At 41.8% G+C, this 17,885-nt stretch overlaps 1 protein-coding gene across 4 annotated transcripts in view; it reads right to left on the bottom strand.

Moving 5' to 3' along the window:
• LOC139423124 (cytospin-B-like) overlaps positions 1-17,885 on the bottom strand; it is a 172,412-nt gene that overhangs the window by 41,518 nt on the left and 113,009 nt on the right. For all 4 annotated transcript variants that reach the window (XM_071174795.1, XM_071174793.1, XM_071174794.1 and 1 more), the window contains 7 exons: positions 15,829-15,902; positions 15,518-15,693; positions 10,456-10,652; positions 7,882-7,988; positions 6,721-6,793; positions 6,332-6,476; positions 1,353-1,455 (listed from right to left, as the gene is read on the bottom strand). In XM_071174795.1, coding sequence (XP_071030896.1) covers positions 1,353-1,455; positions 6,332-6,476; positions 6,721-6,793; positions 7,882-7,988; positions 10,456-10,652; positions 15,518-15,693; positions 15,829-15,902 — 875 coding nt within the window. The remainder of the gene's footprint in view (positions 1-1,352; positions 1,456-6,331; positions 6,477-6,720; positions 6,794-7,881; positions 7,989-10,455; positions 10,653-15,517; positions 15,694-15,828; positions 15,903-17,885) is intronic.

Here is a 17,885-nt window from a genome sequence, read left to right as displayed (position 1 = left end):
CACCCCCCCAAAAAAATATTGGTGCTGCCTCCCGGGCTTCCTTGCTAGCCGTGTACCCTTATATCGACGCCGTTCCTCCATTCTCCTGTATCCCTCCTCGCACTGTTCCATAGAATCCCAGGCGGGCACTGGCACTCTCTCTGGATCGATCGACCACCTCTCTATCTCCTCCCAGGTTGTTACCCACTCATTCTTCTCCTGGGTCCATTTTTCCACCAAGCGCTGTTCCTCCCATTCACGCTGCTTGGTCCTTATTTGGTGGGTGATTCTGTCACGTTCGTTATAGTGATGAGACCAAGGCGCAGCGTGATGAGAATACATATTCTTTAATGAAACGAAGAAACTTAAACAAACGTACAAAAACAACAAAATGAACTTGAAGCTATAATAATAGTGCTTCCACAGGCAACTAAACATAGACAATCACCCACAAATTACCCAAGGAATATGGCTGCCTAAATATGGTTCCCAATCAGCGACAACGATAAACAGCTGCCTCTAATTGAGAACCAATCTAGGCAACCATAGACATACAAAAACCCTAGACAGGACAAAAACACAACAAACCACCCCTTGTCACACCCTGACCTAACCAAAATAATAAAGAAAACAAAGATAACTAAGGTCAGGGCGTGACACACACACATAATAACACGCATACAGACACAAATGCACTCACTCACACTCACTCATCACTGGATCCCTTTGCATTGAGGATGATTTGCTGACATTAATGATATCATCTTATATCCACACAGTTAGGACAGGTGAGGTGAGGGTTTGTCTGTGTGTAAACACAGCAGACTATTATATAAAAACAGTTATTAGGTTATTAGCTATATATTAGGCCTTTATTTGGTCTTATTAGTTTTACTGTATATTAGGCCTTTATTACTTGTGTTTTTACTCTAACATTATAAGTCATGTGTTATTGGCCAATCTTTAATAACCTCATTGTTAGTCATAATAAAGACATATTAAATAAATGTAATAATTTATTTGTATTTAATAAAGAGCAAGTTTAACAAGAAAGAGATTCTTCATCATCTGTCTCAATGTTCGACTAATAAGGACATAGTATCTTAAGATGGGTTTTCCTATACTAAAGTGTTCCCCACCAAACCTTGGATTTTTAGGAACATTCACTGCACAGTATGGCCTGCATGACATATGCCTGATATCTAGCGAGAGAGAGAGAGAGAGATAGCAACAGAGAAAAAGAGGGAGAAAGGAGAGAGAGAGAGGAGAGAGAGTGAGAGGGTCAGAGAGATGGGGAGAGAGAAAGCGAGAGAAAGAAAGAGGAATTTGATAGGGTTATGTATTGAGACAGGTCTCTGACCCAGGGCCCTTACCGGATAGCCTTCTGTTTTCTTCTGGCACCACTTCAGTAGAGCGTTCCTCTTAGATCCCCCATACTCCCGCGCCAGTGCAGCCAAGGGGTCCTTTCTTTCCACACTGACACCGCAGCCAATGACAGAGAGGGAAACAAAAGTTATGGCATCTGACCTGTGTGTTGGGTCTCCATCAACCTCACATACAGTAAATATGCATGCATGCACTCACACAGGCATATGCACGCAGGCATACACACGCAGGCATACACACGCAGGCATACGCACACAGGCATACGCACGCAGGCATTAGCACGCACGCACGCACGCACACACACACAGTCGCTGATGTGATCTCCTGGGCTGTCATAATGAAAGCTAGTTGTCTCTTTGGCCATGGGAACATAAATAGTCCTTGGTCGCACTGAGCTACATGGTCCAGTTTGAACACTAAAACATTTCGTTTATTTCATCATGTTACGACATACTAGAGCTTGGGGAATCGTGAATTGTCATATCAAATGTTGCTTTTTAAAAGCCAGTGTATGAATTCACTGGTGACATACAGTTGTGAAAACAATACCAAATATAAACACATTTGCGGAGCAACAAAAATGTTCACATACTGTTGTTTGTGTCCGTGACAATGTAGAGATCTAGACAATCTAGTGTTTGTGTGTTGTGTGTGTTGAGAGTTTAATAGTATGACATTGGGTCACCCTCGATATCACATTAATTATGCATGTTTGTCATTAGCTCTAGATAAACAATGAAAAACTACAGTGCCTTGCGAAAGTATTCGGCCCCCTTGAACTTTGCGACCTTTTGCCACATTTCAGGCATCAAACATAAAGATATAAAACTGTATTTTTTTGTGAAGAATCAACAACAAGTGGGACACAATCATGAAGTGGAACGACATTTATTGGATATTTCAAACTTTTTTAACAAATCAAAAACTGAAAAATTGGGCGTGCAAAATTATTCAGCCCCTTTACTTTCAGTGCAGCAAACTCTCTCCAGAAGTTCAGTGAGGATCTCTGAATGATCCAATGTTGACCTAAATGACTAATGATGATAAATACAATCCACCTGTGTGTAATCAAGTCTCTGTATAAATGCACCTGCACTGTGATAGTCCGTTAAAAGTGCAGAGAGCATCATGAAGAACAAGGAACACACCAGGCAGGTCCGAGATACTGTTGTGAAGAAGTTTAAAGCCGGATTTGGATACAAAAAGATTTCCCAAGCTTTAAACATCCCAAGGAGCACTGTGCAAGCGATAATATTGAAATGGAAGGAGTATCAGACCACTGCAAATCTACCAAGACCTGGCCGTCCCTCTAAACTTTCAGCTCATACAAGGAGAAGACTGATCAGAGATGCAGCCAAGAGGCCCATGATCACTCTGGATGAACTGCAGAGATCTACAGCTGAGGTGGGAGACTCTGTCCATAGGACAACAATCAGTCGTATATTGCAAAAATCTGGCCTTTATGGAAGAGTGGCAAGAAGAAAGCCATTTCTTAAAGATATCCATAAAAAGTGTAGTTTAAAGTTTGCCACAAGCCACCTGGGAGACACACCAAACATGTGGAAGAAGGTGCTCTGGTCAGATGAAACCAAAATTGAACTTTTTGGCAACAATGCAAAACGTTATGTTTGGCATAAAAGCAACACAGCTGAACACACCATCCCCACTGTCAAACATGGTGGTGGCAGCATCATGGTTTGGGCCTGCTTTTCTTCAGCAGGGACAGGGAAGATGGTTAAAATTGATGGGAAGATGGATGGAGCCAAATACAGGACCATTCTGGAAGAAAACCTGATGGAGTCTGCAAAAGACCTGAGACTGGGACGGAGATTTGTCTTCCAACAAGACAATGATCCAAAACATAAAGCAAAATCTACAATGGAATGGTTCAAAAATAAACATATCCAGGTGTTAGAATGGCCAAGTCAAAGTCCAGACCTGAATCCAATCGAGAATCTGTGGAAAGAACTGAAAACTGCTGTTCACAAATGCTCTCCATCCAACCTCACTGAGCTCAAGCTGTTTTGCAAGGAGGAATGGGAAAAAATGTCAGTCTCTCGATGTGCAAAACTGATAAAGACATACCCCAAGCGACTTACAGCTGTAATCGCAGCAAAAGGTGGCGCTACAAAGTATTAACTTAAGGGGGCTGAATAATTTTGCACGCCCAATTTTTCAGTTTTTGATTTGTTAAAAAAGTTTTAAATATCCAATAAATGTCGTTCCACTTCATGATTGTGTCCCACTTGTTGTTGATTCTTCACAAAAAAATACAGTTTTATATCTTTATGTTTGAAGCCTGAAATGTGGCAAAAGGTCGCAAAGTTCAAGGGGGCCGAATACTTTCGCAAGGCACTGTATGTGACTGTAAACATATGCAATGTATCTCCTGTATTGAAGTGATTGTTTGAGAGATTTTGATTTTATTATTCATTTATTTTAATTTAGTCCTCATTTGGACTAATCTTCCAAGATTCCATAAACATTCAAATACAATCCCATTTTCACATATAACACACTGTTATAAACAACAAACATAATACACTGACATATTGACCAGTGTAAGGGTTTTCCTGTGGTGACGTAGAGGCGGACCAAAACGCAGCGTGGTTATATTGATTCATGTTTAATAAAAAAACGATAAACACGAACACTACAAAACAATAAACGTGGAAAACCAAAAACAGCCCTATCTGGTGCAAAACACAGAGACAGGAACAATCACCCACAAACACACAGTGAAACCCAGGCTACCTAAGTATGATTCTCAATCAGAGAACTAATGACACCTGCCTCTGATTGAGAACCATACTAGGCCGAAACATAGAAATACCCAAAACCTAGAAAAACAAACATAGACTGCCCACCCAACTCACGCCCTGACCATACTAAATAAATACAAAACAAAGGAAATAAAGGTCAGAACGTGACAACCAGATACATACTCTAACAGTCTGAACAGATAGATTGGTTCCTTCATCTACCATAGTCCTGCACAACATTCCAATGTATTATATTATATTAAATTGTTCTAAAGTATTGTTTGATGGCTGGGTTGAGAAAACAGAAAGAGGCCTGCATGGAGACTTATTATGCTTAATTAATCTTGAGTTCGGTAGTCACAACAAATGTAATCTGATGTTTATTTAACATTTCTCTCTGACTCATCTCTTCCAAGTTTACTTCTACTGTGTCTACTAGCGCACCAGAACAGAAGGCTCTCGGGACTCTCAGTATCAAACCATGGGGTTCAGTCAGTGTGTACGTCCCAAATGGCACCATATTCCCTATATAGTGCTCAATTTTTGACCAAAGCCCTATGGGCTCTGGTTAAAAGTAGTGCACAATATAGGGAATAGGGTGCCATTTAGGACGTAACAGTCAGTAAAAACTGGGGCAATTCGGTGATAGATACAGTATGATCAACACGCTGCCAGCTTGTCACTGATCTAATAGTGAATAGTATGACTAACACCAAGTGCATGACTGTTAAGATCTCTCAGTATGAATATGTATGAAAGTTTGTGGGTGTGTATCTGCATGTGTCATCTACTCAGTGTTTCCTCTGGAAAAAATGTGTAGCTGATACCACCTAAAATGTACTTTCCACCTCCAGAAATGAGCCCAATAACATTATTTGGGGCTCCCGAGTGGTGCAGCGGTCTAAGGCACTGCATCTCAGTGCTAGAGGCGTCACTACAGACCCTGGTTCGATTCCAGGCTGTATCACAACCAGCTGTGATTGAGAGTCCCCTAGGGCCGCGCACAATTGGCCCAGAGTCGTCCGGTTAGGGTTTGGCCGCCATTGTAAATTAGAATTTGTTCTTATTAACTGACTTGCCCAGTTAAATAAAGGTTAAATAAGAAAATATATGAAAAATGTTATTATTTTAACATTGGACCATGCATATAGCTAATCAAATGTGATATTTTAACTAGTTAGGCTGATATTGATTCATTTTATGTACCAAAAAACTTGCATAAACAGTGAATATAGGGTAACCTACCTACCACCTGGGGTAACACCCCCCCGACTGTACCTCTCACAGAAACCACTTTATGTCACCAGAATAGGTAAATAGATAAGCTATTCTACTATGGGGCGTCCGGTTTTTCGTGCACCGCGGCAGAAATATTTGTTCATGTTCCTTATTTTTGGGGCGTGGAGGCAACGATTTTCCCATGGCGCAGCGCCACAGCAAAATGACTGCAACGGAAAGACCGCATCTAGTGCAAGTGTTCCCAACATTTTATTCCCCAGGGCCCTCTTTTTCACATTTGTATGTCACGCTTGATTTTGTTTAATTTAAGGGACCTAGGGAAATGTGTTGTTTTGAAGCTCATTTCTTGCCATTCTACGTAGTTTAACAAGACTCATGACATATTTTAGATAGGCTGTTTAATGATAATAATAATAATAATAATTTTTGATATGGAATACAAAGTCAAAACTGGATTTCCCCAAATGTTATTCCACTACCAAATATTAGAATTTATATGAACACTCAATATTTTACAGAAAGTGAATTGATAGCGACAGTCACACATTTGATAACATTACTTCTCAAGCAAAGTAAAAAATGTAATATTTCGTGACTAGGTCATAGCTCAGCTTCTGAATGTCATAGAGACAAACCAAAGATCTCCCCATGTGCAGTCACGTCTACCTCAGGCAGTTTACCTCTTGTTTCTAGCCTAAAGCATCGCAGGGTTATGTGTTGTTATTGATCGGTTTATACAAAGGCGATTAAAACAAAATCCCAAATCCAAATAATAATAGTTTGTTTACCCCTCAAATCATGGAAGGTCCCGCGACCCCCCAGGAAAAGTTGGGAACCCCTGATCTACTGTATGTGTATGAACCGGTGATGATGTGTGATGTTACAAGTGATACATGTTTGTGTGTTTCTGTGATCAATGTAGTTGTGTGGGCTCTTTCTCTAAATCTGCAGTGAGGAGGGCCCACCTGAGCTTGCTGTTGTTCTTGTTGTAGCTCATGGAGTGGCTGCGGCTGCTGAAGGTTGCTGGGGACTTGATGACCGACTCCAGGGAAGGACTCTTCCTCATAAGGCTGCTGGGCTTCAGCTCATCCCCAGAGCCCCCATACTTATCTGGGAAACACAGGAATCAGGAACCAGGGACGGGGGAGGTAGAGGGGGAAGGAGGATGTGCAAAGGATGTGACTGTTGTGACTGTTTGTAGTTAGTCAAATGTGCTGATGAAGGCAAGATGCCAGAATGCGTTGGTTTCAATGATAAAGAAGCGTTTTGATCTAATTGGTGTTTTACAAAGTTATATACGTATATACAGTATCTGTGCTACTTTTATACTTGTTCTCTCTACAGTGTCATGTACCTGAATGAGAGAACTCTCCATGGTTAATCCTTTTCTCCAGTGTCTTTGAGAGCGGTTTGATAGACGATTGCCTCTACAGAAACAAAAACAAAAAATGTATATCATGTCCTATTCATGTCCTACACATGATGATAAAAAAAGTGACAACCAAACTTGTAACACTTTACATGATTAGTAATGGTTATAATGTATTTAAAAGGCTTTACAAAAGCTTTATACATTTAGTCGGTAATAAACAGATAAAAAAATAAATATATAACTAGGCAAGTCAGTGAAGAACAAATTCTTATTTTACAATGATGGCCTACCCCAGCCAAACCCGGACGACACTGGCCCAATTGTGCGCCGCCCTACGAGACTCCCAATCACGGCCGGTTGTGATACAGCCTGGAATTGAACCAGGGTCTGGGGCGGCAGGGTAGCCTAGTGGTTAGAGCGTTGGACTAGTAACCGGAAGGTTGCAAGTCCAAACCCCCGAGCTGACAAGGTACAAATCTGTTGTTCTGCCCCTGAACAGGCAGTTAACCCACTGTTCCTAGGCCGTCATTGAAAATAAGATTTTGTTCTTAACTGACTTGCCTGGTTAAATAAAGGAAAAATAAATAAATAAATTGACACCTCTAGCACTGCGATGCAGTGCCTTAGACCAATGCGCCACTTAGGAGCCCAATAACAGATTGGTTGATATTTTAGTCCAAGGGTCCACAATTCGTGGGTCGGAACATAGTATAAATAATTTGTTCACTGCAAATTGATTTCAAACCTTGATTACATTGGGATACGATCACATATGTTTCTTTATTTACATTATTATTATTATTTTCTATTTATTTCTCTATTTAGAGGCGGCAGGTAGCTTAGCAGTTAGAGCGTTGGGCCAATATCCGAAAGGTTGCTGTTTCGAATGCCCGAGCCGACTATGTGAAAATCAGTTGATGTGCCCTTGAGCAAGGCACTTAGCCCTAATTTGCTCCAGGGGTGCCCCACTACTATGGCTGACCCTGTAAAACAACACATTTCACTGCACCTATCCGGTGTATGTGACAATTTCCCTAATTAAAATCACTTTGAGCTGATTTCATGGTGATTTTACAGTCTTTTATGTCCACCCCTACTGGGTAACCCTGTTGTAGTCCATATTGAAGAGGGCCAGTACTGTACCTGGATGGGGGAGACAGCAGCTGCGGGTGCTGTGCGGACAGGGATCCCACTCAGAGGGCTTCTAGGTGAGGAGTGCATCTGTACCGTGTGTCCAGGACCAGGTCCATCTGCAAGGCCCAACACATGAGTGTGCATTAGCCACGGACAGCTATTTAATTGGAAATTGAAAGAGATTCATTGTATACCGTATTCCATGGTGATGTTCCATGGAGTCCTATCACTGTATCTGCTTACCCCGTTAAGCAATTAGACCTTTAAGGTTAGGCTGTTTAAGCTATGATGTAACAGGCAAGGGTTCCTTCTCTATCACTGCTGCTAAACCAGGAAAGTATCCCCTCAGCAGCCATCCCCTTGGCCTGACATCCTGCGTAATTTACGGGCCACAATTTTCATTCATAAACTCAGCAAAAAAAGAAACGGCCCTTTTTCAGGACCCTGTCTTTCAAAGACAATTCGTAAAAATCCAAATAACATCATAGATCTTCATTGTAAAGGGTTTAAACACTGTTTCCCATGCTTGTTCAATGAACCATAAACAATTAATGAACATGCACCTGTGGAACGGTCGTTAGCACGGTAGGCAATTAAGGTCACAGTTATGAAAACTTAGGACACTAAAAAGGCCTTTCTACTGACTCTGAAAAACGCCAAAAGAAAGATGCCCAGGGTCCCTTCTCATCTGCGTGAACGTTCCTTAGGCATGCTGCAAGGAGGCATCAAGACTGCAGATGTGGCCAGGGAAATAAATTGAAATGTCCGTACTGTGAGACGCCTAAGACAGCGCTACAGGGAGACAGAACGGACAGCTGATTGTCCTCGCAGTGGCAGACCATATGTAACAACACCTGCACTGGATCGATACATCCGAACATTACACTTGCGGGACAGGTACAGAATGCAAACAACAACGAGTTACACCAGGAACGCACAATCCTTCCATCAGTGCTCAGACTGTCCACAATAGGCTGAGAGAGGCTGGACTGAGGGCTTGTAGGCCTGTTGTAAGGCAGGTCCTCACCAGACATCACCGGCAACAACGTTGCCTATGGGCACAAACCCACCGTCGTTGGACCAGACAGGACTGGCAAAAAGTGCTCTTCACTGACGAGTCACGGTTTTGTCTCACCAGGGGTGATGGTCGGATTAGCGTTTATCGTTGAAGGAATGAGCGTTACACCGAGACCTGTACTCTGGAGCGGGATCGAGTTGGAGGTTGAGGGTCCGTCATGGTCTGGTGTGTCACAGCATCATCGGACTGAGCTTGTTGTCATTGCAGGCAATCTCCACGCTGTGCAATCTCAACGCTGTGCGTTACTCTTCCTGCAGGCTCATCCTGACATGACCACCAGCCATACTGCTCGTTCTGTGTGTGATTTCTTGCAAGACAGGAATGTCAGTGTTCTGCCGCGGCCAGCAAAGAGCCCGGATCTCAATCCCATTGAGCACGTCTGGGACTTGTTGGATCAGAGGGTGAGGGCTACGGCCATTCCCCCCAGAAATGTCCGGGAACTTGCTGGTGCCTTGGTGGAAGAGTGGGGTAACATCTCACAGCAAGAACTGGCAAATCTGGTGCAGAGCATGAGGAGGAGATGCACTGAAGTACTTAATGCAGCTGGTGGCCACACCAGATACTGACTGTTACTTTTGATTTTGACCCCCCCTTTGTTCAGGGACATATTATTACATTTCTGTTAGTCACATGTCTGTGGAACTTGTTCAGTTTATGTCTCAGTTGTTGAATCTTGTTATGTTCATACAAATATTTACACATGTTAATTTTGCTGAAAATAAATGCAGTTGACAGTGAGAGGATGTTTCTTTTTTTGCTGAGTTTATCTCCTTGATGATACAAGAGACAGCAGATCGCTCCAAAACAAACATCTTTCTCAGGAATGTCTGTGGCCAGTATATAGAGTAATCACACCTCCTATTCTTTTCCTTTCAAATCAAATAAAAGTGTATTGGTCACGTACACAGTTTAGCAGATGTTATAGCGGGTGCAGCTAAATGTTTGTGTTATTAGCACCTAACAGTGCAGTAAAATGTCGAACAAGTACGCAAATAATAAAAAACGAAAACAAGAAATCAAGGAATGCCAAAACAAATTCAATGAACAACCCAAATAACACTGTATCAGTAATCCAAATGCAATCTATTCTTATACTGTGTATATCTAAAATATATACAAAAAATGATATGTACAGCAGTAGATATATTAGAGTGAGCTACACAATCAATACAGTCACATGGACAGCAGAGCATACCATAGATGACCATACATGCCTCTACTGTATAAACATGATAGATCTATCTTAAGCAGACAGACAGGCTGCCAGCTGTTCTCCTATTATGCATACAAGTCAGGTATGATTTCTGTAAAGAGGCCTGTGCTTGACTGAACTTGCCTGGTGCATTGGAACCAATGGAATAGTCCAACCACCCCACCCCCTACTTGGTAACCCAGGGAGGTGCAGTCAAATACTCAAATAACTTTGAAAGAAAACAAATAATATTTTAACCCAGGTCTGCCGGGCTTGTGTGGAGGAGTGAGAAGGAGGGATGTTCTGTGCTTACTCTGTACAGCTGTGTCAAAGGACTTGATGAGGGATTTGACGGTGGCTCCGGGCTCTGAGGGGGAGGAGGCAGCGTTGCCGTTGGTGTTAATGGGCGAGGAGATGGACTGGGTCTGGGTGGTCTGGGTCATGGAGATGCCACACCAATGAGGACTGCCATCTGCATCTGAGAAACTCTCAGAGTCATCATGCAACGACCTGAGAAAGACAAAGGGGAAGAGATGCTCACAGTATACATTATGGCACAACACATAGCAGGTAGAAGTGCTTTTACAGTGAGAGGCTATATATACCTTACCAGGGATTTTTATCAGAACATTATTTTACTAAGTAGGTGTTATCAGAACAATGGTTTAGTATTTATTTCGTCAATCAATGTTCTAAAGAAAGGTAATGATTGAAGATGATGTTTGCCCATCGCATTGACTGTTGCATGCAATATTTGTGTACGAGTATGTACAGTTCACGCTTCAGATGATGGAACAGTCAATAGCTGGTTCTAACACCCAAAAGTGCAAATAAAAAAAGGTACAAAGTTTACTCCATCCGTATCTTATGGACATTGGACAAAGCCTGAGTGAGTGAGTAAGCGATAGAGTATTGTCACAGATGGATGGATGGGGAAGGGGTGAGAATAGAACTGAAGTAAGGAATCTGGTGAGGAGGAAGTAGAACTCCCAAAGAGAATGAACTCAAACAAACACACGCAGACAAAGTCAGGACTAGAGTCATTTCATTTATTGACTTTCCAAAGATGAAATAAAAAAAAGTTTAAACAGATGGACAAACACCTTACATGGACTATTTCTCTAAATTAAACAGCATTGTATATTTGATCTGTCTCAATAAGATTTAACCTTAAAGTTAAATTAAACAGTTGCACATTCACTTGTTGAACTGTTGAGCAGTTCACAGACAGAAAAAAGGTATAATCACCACACAGTTACCACCATATATGTCTTATGACAAGGTGGTCTTTTTTTGGCAATATCGACAGTACTCAAAGTTAAACATTACTAGCACGTCTGTCTGTTTCTGGTTGAGTACTATGGCTTTTGTATGACTGCAGCCACTGAATAGTCCTTTTACTCGGTAATAATAGTCATTATAACCTGAGGTTTACAGGATGGCAGTTGGTCATTATACATTTCTAATGGGTGTCCAACGTTTACCCTGTAGCAGTACTCAGAAACTAGAGGCTTTTTATTTGACCTGATGGGGTTTGTTTTTTTAGGCTGGATCGTGTTGTTGTATTGTATTGTTGTATGTTTAATTATGTCATGTATTGATTGTTGCTGCCTTCTTGGCCAGGTCTCCTTTGAAAAAGAGACTCTGGGTCTCAATGGGCTTTTCCTAGTTAAACAAAGGTTAAATAAATTATAATGACTTCAAAATGAGTGATAAAGCATTCAAAATATATTTTGTTGATATAGCCTGCTGAAGTTTAGAGTGAAATATAATGGTTAAGAGATACTATACAGGACATTTTGAAATTATGAGTTTTAGGCACGGCTGTAAGTCTGAGGCAGTAAGGATTGAATTGGGCAGTGATCAGCAGTTGATTACCCTTATGGCTTAAATGCACGGCGGCCTTCCTGTGTGGACATTATTAGTGATGACGTGATAATTATCAGTGATAATAATACACTGTCTGTGATTCAGTGTTGTTGTCTGGAGGCAGAACTCAAACTGGTGAGCTGAACTTAAACAGTAGCCAGATGATTACACACACAACCTAGGACCACTGATCAGTGCAGGTTCTTGATACTTTAACATTCTTGATATTCTGTTAAATATCGCCATCTAGTGGTCAATTATCACAACATATTATCAGATTCACATTATGAACACCAGAGCACATGACTCATTTTTTGTAGCCATGAATAATCTCATAGACTTAAAGTGAACTGATTTTGGTTATTACCATAATTTAAAAAATATATATCATCCAAGCTTTTTTAAGTAATAGATATTCCAAACTGTCAGTTAGAAGAAACGGATCATAATAATAACCACAGGTGCAGAACTGATAGGAAACTTGAACAAAATGAGTATTAGAACAGTAATCTACCAAAAGACCAATAAAACCAACTCTGAACAACAAAAATAACTTGAAAAGTTTGTCTGTTTGGCTTTTCAAAGTTGTATTTGGCCCATAATGTAGTAATGAAACCTAACTTACAACATGAATCTGACTCATAGTAATAGCTGGCAGTTTCCAGTGGATAAGCAGACTGTTTTGGTTTCAGTCAACCCTCAGAGAACTAAACAAAAAATGTGTCTCATTCTCAAAATATTTAGCAACACATTGAGTAAGTGAATATTCACCACTAAGGCAATTTAAGTGTCTAAAAGCAAATCGGAATCAGTAACAGAAACTCCTCCTATCATATCAGATCATCTCTTGACAGATAGAGAGTAGAGCTTCCCAAAAACAAATACCACTGAAATCATTGCAAACAATAGAGATAAAAATGTGTACAGAATTTTTGAAAGATCTCACGGAGAAAGATGCGTTCATTTGGAAGTTTAACAGTAAACTACAGTCTGACTCTGTCTCTCTGTCTGGGGCAAATATTGCATCTGTACTGGTCAATCAACCTTGCTAATAAACTCATCAGAATGACATACCAGATGATGGAAAAGTTTGTATGGTAATACCGATCAAAGCAACTGTGTACAATAATACTGTCAGTCTGTCTTCAGAGGGTCCTGATGTTATGTGGGTGGACTTTTTTACCGCCCCTCTACTGCAGTCTTGGTATCAAAACTGGCTCCAGCCCCGAGTCTGAAAAACAAGACCGAAACACAGAGACAACATGAATTGCAATAAATAGGAAATATACCCTCTTAAAAAGCTATGTACTTGCATTGGACATTTATACTGTATGTAGCACAACCGGAGTGGTGTCTTTTTCTAAAGACACTGCAGTTAAGGCTCTGTCCTCTGTCTGTTCTTCTCTCTCTCTCTCACCATGCATCTCTTAACTGGCTAATGAAGTCAAATTCTTCCACAGTTTCTTCCACATGTCTGAGATCAGTATACAATTATATACAGACCAAATGTTGTTTATTTGATCAAGCAGTGATAGCATGAGTACAAATAAATCATTCCATGTCATACTACAAGACAATTCTCCAGAGGAACCAAGAGGCTAGGTAAAGGATTGATTCAACAGAACAGCAGGTGGCGCCAAGTACCATAATAAAAGTTTAGTAGCAGGGTTTTTTTTACAGTGGAAATTAAGCAAAGCAAACCCCAGCCCACCCAAATGAAAGGACACAGACTACTAATAGTTTGTGCAGCTGTCAGTCAGCTAGTCAGCGAACCAGACAGACAATCAGTGAGAAGCAGCGGAAGCAGTGCAGGAAGGAAAGTCAGAAGTTCTAGATCAGCAGTAGCATTCCCTCTAAAGGCAGCATTCATCGAGCTCGCAGTGCAGTGGACTCACCTGGGCTTTCTATAAGGAACCATGTCTGAGAGAGGGACATCCTTGAGAGAACAAACGATCTCAGGGAGGAGGGTAGCTTCTGGTCTGGTACGTCGCAGGTACGTACGGGGAAAGTAAAGTACTGCATTCTTCTTTACGTTATAATTTACACGTTTACATGTTTTATGTCAGGCAAGCTATATTAGAAACTATCTGATGAGCGCTGTATGTTTAGCATTAACAATACTGGCCTTATTTGCCTCTCATCATACTGTCACTGCCACTGTCACTACACAGGAGACACAGGACCAATGGGCTGAGCTTTCATCAACACACCGACCAATCACGTCCCTGGCACAACAGGTCATGTTGTACAGCAGGGGTGGGCAATCATTTAGTCTTGAGGGCAACATCGAGAGAAAAAAATTCAAAAGCAATTTTTGGGCCAAAGAAATGGTCGTCATTTGAACACGTATAGGTCCATTATAATTTCAACATACTTTCTACATAGTTTAGACGTTCAACAGTTGCCCCAAATTATATTTGTTTTACTCAAACCTACCCCGGGTCAGATTGAACGGGCTCGCGAGCCGGATCTGGCCTGAGGGCTATATGTCGCTATAGGTAGCCACATGAAACACAACAGAGGATTTATGTTATGGCTCCTAAAGTGTCTGTCTCAATTTATATTTTGACGAGAACTGACTCAAAAAGTTTAGTGCTGCTGTCAATGCTATCTTGGCAGCAGCCTTTCTAGGTAGAGCTTAGACCACTATATTAGTGCTACACTATTCAGACAGCGCAGCTTGTCTCAGTGAAGTGCTAGGGTCCACTGCTAGCCCAGTGTGTTACAGTTGGTGGTGGTGAGTGGTAGACAGACTGGTAGAGCAGTCAGAATATTGCAGCAGGAACCAGATGGACAGACAGAGATACTGCAGGAGGGGACTGCCTGCCAATCCTCTTTTAGCAAATATTGGCAGGCAATCCCAGGATTTGAGGCTTGAAAATCCAAGGATTTGGTTATTAAGATATTATTATTGGACTCATATCCTTATTGATAGCTAGCATCACCTTGTGCAAACCCCAAAATGTTGAGCATCACAAGGTACCGTGACGTCAAATCTGAATTTTTGGGGAAGCCTCTTAAAAGGGAACCGATTAATGGCGTATTGAAATTCAAAATGTTTCTTCCAGCTCTGCTCCCTGTAGCCTCACATACGGCATCCTATATGATACTGACCACTATATTGAACACACGCACAATCAGTGGGATATGGCAAGCCCAAGAGTAGCAGCAGCTCCAGGACAGAGTAGATAGGGCCCAGTGCTGAGAGGGAGCGAGAGGGGAAAGGCTAGGTAAAGGGATAAGAGATTGGATGTTGGATAGAGGCGCGAGGGATGAGTACAGGAGGTATACTTTAGGTCTTTTCAAATCTGGCCCCTTAAGGCCAATTACACTTCTGGGTTTCATTCTTCCCTTCTAATCAGGGACGGATTTAGACCTGGGACATGAGATGAGTAAATGCAAATATCAGGTAGAAACAAAAACCAGAAGTGTTTTTCGGCCCTCGAGGACCATAATTGAATTGCCCTGCTGAATGTACTAAACCCTCCCAGCCATACGGTACGTACTTGACTCCCTTCTGCAGCTCCAGGTCTGATGAGAGCTTGGCGCTGCGCCCCTGCTCCTCCTGTAACCTCCTCCTCAGAGAGCGGATCTCCTGCTGGGCCTCTACCTTGATGTCGTTGGCCACCACCACGGCTGTCTGGAGGTCTGCCTGGAACCGCCGCCACTCCTCCGTCTCATCCTGAACACACACACACACAGTATACCATAAGCATTATGATTGTCTTCACATCATAGCAGTTACAAACCTTGACCATCTTAACCACCAGCAAAGCACCCGAAAGTATAAAACCACTAACAGTCAGATCACTCCTACCTTCATCTGTTTACTCAAGATCTTCAGCTGCCTCTCCACTTCCGACTTCTGCTCCTCCAGCTTCTTGAGTTGGTCTATAAAGAAAGACAAATATGCCATTACTTTGAAAACAGCAACCACAGAATACATCCGTGAGAGGTGCATATCACAAGTGGAGGAACTGCAGCCATATGTTAGTCTGATTAATGTGTACAGTACATCTAACACTGCCTCTTATATTAGTGGTACTACATGGCTACTACACTGAGTGTACAAAACATTAAGAACACCTGCTCTTTCCATGACATAGACTGACCAGGTGAAAGCTATGATCCCTTATTGATGTCACATGTCATGACATGACAGGTGAGGGCACTCGGAGTGTGGTGTCAGGAAAACAACCTCTCACTCAACGTCAACAAAACAAAGGAGATTATCGTGGACTTCAGGAAACAGCAGAGGGAGCATCCCCTTATCCACATCGAAGGGACAGAAGTGGAGAAGGTGGAAAGTTTTACGTTCCTGGGTGTACACACAGACAGTGTGGTGAAGAAGGCGCAACAGCGCCTCTTCAACCTCAGGAGGCTGAAGAAATTTGGCTTGTCACCCAAAACCCTGACAAACTATTACAGATGCACAATCGAAAGCATCCTGTCGGGCTGTATCACAGCCTGGTACGACAACTGCACCGCCCACAACTGCAAGGCTCTCCAGAGCGTCATCAGACTGCTAAACAGCAATCACTAACTCAGAGAGGTTGCTGCCTACATTGAGATCCAATCACGGGACACTTTAATAAAAGGATCACGAGTCACTTTAAACAATGCCACTTTAAATAATGCCACTTTAAATAATGCCACTTTAATAATGTTTACATATCTTACATTACTCATATCACATGTATATACTGTATTTTATACCATCTACTGCACCTTGCCTATGCCGCTCGGCCATCGCTCATCCATATACATATATGTACAGTTTACATACACTTAGGTTGGAGTCATTAAAACTTGTTTTTCAATCACTCCACAACTTTCTTGCTAACAAACTATAGTTTTGGCAAGTCAGTTAGGACATCTACTTTGTGCATGACACAAGTAATGTTTCCAACAATTGTTTACAGACAGATTTTTTCACTTATAATTCACTGTATCACAATTCCAGTGTTTCAGAAGTTCACATACAATAAGTTGACTGTGCTTTTAAACAGCTTGGAAAATTCCAGAAAAGCTTCTGATAGGCTAATTGACATCATTTGAGTTAATTGGAGGTGTACCTGTGGATGTATTTCAAGGCCTACCTTCGAACTCAGTGCATCTTTCCTTGACATCATGGGAAAATCAAAATAAATCAGCCAAGACCTCAGAAAAAAAATGGTAGACCTCCACAAGTCTGGTTCAACCTTGGGAGCAATTTCCAAACACCTGAAGGTACCACGTTCATCTGTATAAACAATAGTGAGCAAGTATAAACACCATGGGACCATGCAGCGTCATACCGCTCAGAAAGGAGATGCGTTCGGTCTCCTAGAGATGAATGTACTTTGGTGCGAAAAGTGCATATCAATCCCAGAACAACAGCAAAGGACCTTGTGAAGATGCTGGAGGAAACAGGTACAAAAGTATCTATATCCACAGTAAAACGAGTCCTATATTGACATAACCTGAAAGGCCAATCAGCAAGAAAGAAGCCACTGCTCCAAAACCACCATAAAAAAAGTCAGAATACGGTTTGTAACTGCACATGGGGACAAAGAATGTTCTTTTTGGAGAAATGTCCTCTGGTCTGATGAAGCAAAAATAGAACTGTTTGGACATAATGACCATTGTTATGGTGTGACAGTGTGGAAAAAGGGTGATGTTTGCAAGACGAAGAACACCATCCCAACCATGAAGCGCAGTGCTTTGTTGTGGGGGTGCTTGCTGCAGGAGGGACTGGTGCACTTCACAAAATAGATGGCATCATGAGACAGGAAAATTATGTGGAAATATTGAAGCAACATCTCAAGACATCAGTCAGGAAGTTAAAGCTTGGTTGCAAATGGGTCTTCCAAATGGACAATGACCCCAAGCATA

This window comes from Oncorhynchus clarkii, chromosome 12, assembly GCF_045791955.1.
Source record: "Oncorhynchus clarkii lewisi isolate Uvic-CL-2024 chromosome 12, UVic_Ocla_1.0, whole genome shotgun sequence".
Taxonomy (NCBI): domain Eukaryota; kingdom Metazoa; phylum Chordata; class Actinopteri; order Salmoniformes; family Salmonidae; genus Oncorhynchus; species Oncorhynchus clarkii.
This window is presented reverse-complemented; position numbering and strand designations above follow the sequence as displayed.